This window comes from Solanum lycopersicum, chromosome 12 (genome assembly GCF_036512215.1).
Source record: "Solanum lycopersicum chromosome 12, SLM_r2.1".
Lineage (NCBI taxonomy): Eukaryota > Viridiplantae > Streptophyta > Magnoliopsida > Solanales > Solanaceae > Solanum > Solanum lycopersicum.
In genome coordinates this window covers 59577486-59583571 of record NC_090811.1, presented here as the reverse complement: position 1 = coordinate 59583571, position 6086 = coordinate 59577486, and the positions used below count along the sequence as shown (strand labels likewise).

Genomic DNA, 6086 nt, shown 5'->3' with positions numbered 1-6086 from the left:
CCAATTTTTTCTGGGCTAAAATTTTTGGGAGTTTCTGATTAAATTGACGGTTGTGCAGGACGGACCGTGGGTCAGGCTACGGTCCGCCGATGCCACCGTTGATTGCACCTGTAGATTTTTTTATCTGTAAAGCTATTTTTTGATCTATTTTGGCTACGGGGTGTTACATTATCCCCCCCTTGGAAATATTCATTCTTGAATAAAGACAAAACTAGCTGAAGAAGAGGGAGAGAGCGTCTAACCCCACTACTAAACACTGAGAACGGAGTTTCTGACTGAATTGAGTTGCGAGTACATGCAAATACGCTATAAATGCAAGTACAAACTGAGGGAACAATTCTGAGACTGAGTTTATGCATGAATGACTGGAAAACTGAAGAGGAACTATTACCTTAAGCTAGAGTGCAATCGGAAGGAAAAAGGTAAGGATACTTGTCTTTCATGGTTGCTTCTGTTTCTCAAGTATCTCCCTCTATGGACTGACATCTCCACAAAACCTTGACTGAAGCAAATTTTTTGTTTCTCAACTTCCTGACTTGACAGTCAAGAATCTCAACTGGTACATCCTCATAAGAAAGACTATTTTTCACCACCATACTCTCCAATGGCACTGTGGAGGCTGGATCACCCACACACTTCTTCAAGAGTGAGATGTGGAAGACCGAATGCACTGCTGCTGATTCTGCTGGCAACTCTAACTCATATGCCACCTTGCCAACCCTTTTCATGATCTTGTAAGGTTCTACATATGTAGTACTGACCTTGCCTTTCTTTCCAAATCTCATCACCCCTTTCATAGGTGAGACTTTCAGAAAAACCCAATCATCAACTTGGAACTCTAGTTCCCTTCTCTTTACATCTGCATAAGATTTCTGACGACTTTGGGCTATCTTAAGTCTATCTCTAATGATTTGCACTTTACCATTTCATATTGGACTGAATCTGGCCCTATCAAAGCTGCTTCACCTACTTTAAACCAACCAACATTAGAGATCTACATCTACACCCATATAACGCCTCATAAGGGGCCATATGAATGATGGAATGGTAGATATTATTGAAGGCAAACTCAATAAGAGGAAGGTGATCATCCCAACTACCCTTGAAATCGATCACACAAGATCTTAGCAGAGTTTTCGTACAACAACAACTATCATTCAAGTATTGATATGGACCCATTTGAGGCATTGTATGGGAGGAGATGTAGGTCCCCTATTGGTTGGTTTGATGCATTTGAGGTTAGACCTTGGGGTACTGATCTTCTGAGGGAATCATTAGAGAAAGTGAAATTTATTCAAGATAAGCTTTTAGCAGCTAAGAGTAGGCAGAAGGAATATGCAGATCGAAAGGTTAGAGACTTGAATTTTATGGAGGGTGAACAAGTTTTGCTGAAGGTTTCACCCATGAAAGGTGTGATGCGGTTTGGTGAGCGAGGTAAGCTTAGTCCGAGGTATGTTGGTCCATTTGAAGTTCTGATGCGCGTGGGGGAGGTGGCCTATGAATTGGCATTGCCTCCAAGGTTGTCAGGAATGCACCCGGTATTTCATCTGTCTATGCTGAAAAAATACCATGGTTATGGAAATTATATTATTCGCTGGGATTCAGTTCTTCTTGATGAGAGTTTGTCTTATGAGGAAGAACCTATTGCTATTCTATATAGGGAGGTCCGCAAATTTAGATCAAAAGAGATTGCTTCTATCAAGGTTCAGTGGAAGAATCGGCCTGTTGAGGAGTCCACTTGGGAGAGTGAGGCTGATATGCATGAAAGATATCCACATCGTTTTACCGATTCAGGTACTCTTTCTCGACCTCACCCTTCTTTTGATCGTTCGAGGACGAACGATGGGTAAATTGGTATCTATTATAACGACCATTTTCAGTCGTTTTGAGAACTAAAACTTTTTATATCAGAAAATACTTTTTGATAGATTTAAAGGGGTGTTTTGGACTATTCATAATTATAATTATGAAATTAGTGGGGTAATTTTAATAACTTATTTAGTTGGTGATTAAAGAGGATAATTGTGAAATTGATAGTGGGTCACTTTTTCTATTTCTATAATTTGTTATATATAATAATTAGGGTATAATTAATCTCTAGTGGAAAGGAAGAAACTCACCTGCGGAGGAGTAACGTTAAAAACATTAGGCGGCATCAGGTAACCAAGCGTATATTATGTACTGCATATATTGGTAGGGATAATATTATTATAAGTATGATATTGAATTGAAAGAGCATGAACCCAATTCTCCTAGTTTTTGTTAATTAATGGTAGGAATAATTATGGCATGAAATTTGGCCAAGAATTAGAAGTTAATGATTAGAATATGTAGTGTAGGAAATTATAATTTTAAAGGATTGGAGCTTACAGTGAATGGCAAATGTAGGATTGACGTTATTTGTTAATTTTATAAAATAAATTGGGTTGAAACTTGCTGGCCAATCACGTGGGTTTGAATATTAGTATATGAGTTTTTTATGCCCAAATAGTGATAGGTTGTTTGATTTAATTAGTTTTACAAATTATATGCTGTATAGATTACAATGAATTGTATAAAAGAGAATGTCATCGATTCTATTGGACATGTAAAATTTTGTAGTTCGTAATGGTTCAAGTTTTAACATATTTTAATTAAATATAAGGTGTAGTACATTATATAAATTACATTAAAATTATGCTAATGGGAGGAATTAAGACTTATCCTTGGATTTGAACTTAGGAAATTGATCATAGAATTAGGTGAATTTTTGGGTCTAAGCTAAACATAGAATAATACGAGTGATTATAGGCTTTTAAACTTACAAATTATGTATATATAATTGATAGATTGGAAAGGTTCGAAAGCATTCAGGAAAGGAAAAGTATTGGAGCTTTCTTGAATTCGAATCTTTGGTGGAGGTAGGTTATGGTTTATTTCTATTTGATAGATAAACTCTAAATAGCGATAGATATGTATTGAGTGATATTGTAAAGTCTCCTATGTACTTTATTGTGTGGTTGTATGTTTTGATTGTGTGGTTTGTGGTTGGCCTAAAATTATGAGAGTATTGAATTTCTAATCTTGAACCCTCTCTATTACAATGACGCCTTGAGTAAAGAAGGCTTCATGAAATAAAATAATAAGATAATTGGATCGGAGTGTCATGTTCTGACACAATATTATGGGATCGGAATGTCACGTTTCGACACGGTATGTGGGATCAGAGTGTCACGTTCCGATACAATAACATTAAAGGGAAGGAATCTTGAAGTAACTTAATATACTTAATCTCAAGGAACCTATTTTCCAAAGGAGTATGGTATGGAGGCATGAGTCCTCATACGTGTGCTTGATGTTGTGATTGATGGTGTACCTATTATTGTGTTGTTGTTGTTAATGGTTCATGTGTTTGTTGTTTGCCACCTGTTAATTATTGTAGTTGATTTTATATTATTATTGAATGTATATTGGTTTCTATTTTGAGTTGGCCGATGATACCTACTCAGTACGTGTTCCTTGTACTGACCCCTACTTGTATTTTCCTCTTTTTTCTTTTGTGGAGTGAAGCAAGTGTACCATCGACTTCGACTCGCCCTCAACTCTAGTCAGTCTCCAGCACATCAGAGGTCAGGGTGAGCTATTATTTCTAGCTCGTGTTGGATTCTCTCATTCACGTCATGATGTCTTTGAATTTCAGACATGGACCATCTTTTTACTTATTTTGGTTTCTTAAATACTCTTAGACTTGGTAATTTGAGGATAGATGTTCTTGATGTGATGACTTCCAGATTTTGGGGATAATAAGTGTTAAAATTTAGAAGCCTATTTAATTGGTTACGTTAATAAGTTTTGGATCTTCCGCATTATTTTTGTTAATCATAGTTAAACTATGGGTAAATGTTGGGGTTTAGATTTGTTGGTTCGCTTACCTAGTAGGTTAAGTGTGGGTTCCACTCACGACTCGTTTTGGGTCGTGAAAATTACACTAGTGGAATAGTTTTGTATTGTCCCAGTACATTGTGGTTGTGTACTGATACTAAACTTGCTCTTATTTTTGTTGAGTACAGGGCATCATCACGTGACTATTGAAGGACCTCACTTAGAAGATCGGTGATTGTTGTTTCAAATTTGAGGGTGAGCCAGTTATCCCGAGCTGCCATGAGATTCTCTTTAGTCTATGTGCACCATTTTTGGACTTAGACATTTGTTCTAGATAGTTAAATTCTTCATTAGTTTGGGGATGTATCCCTTCTTGTTACATTATGGATCTTGTTAGACGTTTTGGTACATTGACTTTCAAGGTATAGGTTTTTTACTTTCACATATGCTTAGTTAGCTCCTTAGAATCCTTGTTGAAATTTATGTAAACTTCTTACTTAGTTTAATTATTTTCTTTTGTAATTTAATTGTCTTCGTTTTAATTCGATCGTTTAGTTAGGGTTGTAATAGTGGTTCTCCCACCAGTAGGTTAGTGTGAGTGCCAATCACGGCGGTCTGGGTCGTGACACCTAAATGCTAAATCCTTGTGATATTTCATATTAAATATGTCTTCATAAAGTAGTATGTTATTTTTTGCTTTTTAGTTGGGCTATGGTTATGAGGAATGACTTTGTTGGGTTGTTGAGACATCCTTAGCATAGTCGGAAGTTGATAAGCATCTCCCCTTCCAGTCAAGAAGATGTGGTTTTCATTCCAAATAAGTGTTATTGTACATGATAAAATGAAGGCATAATACATAAACATGATCATGAACTTGGCGGCAGTTGACAACTATTACCCTTAACTTTAGATGTGCACAAGTAGACACTTAAACTTGTATAAAACTCAACAAATTGACACATTTGTCCTACATGACACCCTACATTAAAATTTTATGTCCTACGTGTATCATGTCATGTAGGACACATGTGTCTACTTGTTCAATTTTATACAAGTTTAAGTGTGTACTTGTGCACGTCAAAGTTAAGGTCATAGTTGCCAACATATGCCAAGTTAAGGGTCATATTTATATATGTCATAACACATATTGGACTCTAAGCTTGACTTCAAATTTTAACTTTGACCCCATCTTTCACTGTGCACAAATGTGCACTTTAAATATCCTACCTTTCAATAAATAAACACGGGTTTTGTACAGTCAAAGAATGTGAAAGGAAATCGCTCCAACGTGTATTAGTGAGCCACTGAATGATTGCCAACTACTTAAAAACTTTACACATCAATTTTAGAACTAAAAAAATCAAACTTAATTTTAATTTATATAGAAGAATAAAAATTAATTTTAATTTTAATTTATATAGAAGAATCAAAGTAAATTTTAATTTTAATTCATATACAAGAATCAAAATTTATTCCTCTTAATGGGTTTTAGAGCTTGGAGCTCATTATTTGATAGAGCTTAGAGGTTTGTCAATGGTTGGCTTCTTGGTTTAGATTTTTTTTGGTTGCTGGGTCTGTTTTCACGGGGGTTTGGGGGTCATTTGGTTGGTGTTTTTGTGTTTGGTTCAAGCTGATAGTTGCAGTAGTGTTGTTTCGTGATGATTCTCACCGGAGACGGTGGATCTGATAGGTTTAGTGTCGAGTATTTTGTTCGTTTAACGAGCTCAAAGCTCGTTCGCTTCATGGGTTGTGCTACGGTGTGTAGGAAGAAGGAGAACGGATGGGTGAAATGAATGAGAGTTTTGGGTTGCCGGAGAATGGCCGAAATCATGGGCGGCTCTATGCTTTAACACTTAACGCCTTTGCTAATTTGGAGGGCCCCAAATTTTTGTTAAGATTAAATTATGCGTTAAACATTTTAAAGAAAAATTAATTATTTATGGTAAAAATTATAATCTTTATTAAAATAAATTATTTTATCCACTTTAAAATCTTTGGTACTTTTTTAAAAATAAGAATTAATAATGAAAAGTGTTGGAAAAAGTGAATTACAGATTCTTTTTTATTTCTTTTTAAATTTTAGTTTCAAACATTACTAGAGTATAAGCATATTAAAATGAGGTATACTAAGTCATCAACTTCTTGACTCAAATTTTATGGTTCTTACTCTTATCTTTGTTTAATATTTATTAACCTATTACTTATAGCACTATGTTAACAATGCA

General features: G+C 35.4%; 2 protein-coding genes across 2 annotated transcripts; one reads left to right on the top strand and one right to left on the bottom strand.

Annotated features, from left to right (window-relative positions):
- Positions 1–458: 458 nt before the first annotated feature.
- On the bottom strand, positions 459–785 carry LOC138340473 (uncharacterized). Its single transcript, XM_069292199.1, has one exon. It carries the CDS (start codon positions 783–785, stop codon positions 459–461), a length of 327 nt encoding a protein of 108 aa, XP_069148300.1.
- Positions 786–1169: 384 nt separating this feature from the next.
- LOC138340472 (uncharacterized) lies at positions 1170–1850 on the top strand. The gene is made up of 2 exons (XM_069292198.1): positions 1170–1394; positions 1491–1850. Exons 1-2 carry the CDS (start codon positions 1170–1172, stop codon positions 1848–1850), a joined length of 585 nt encoding a protein of 194 aa, XP_069148299.1.
- Positions 1851–6086: the final 4236 nt, after the last annotated feature.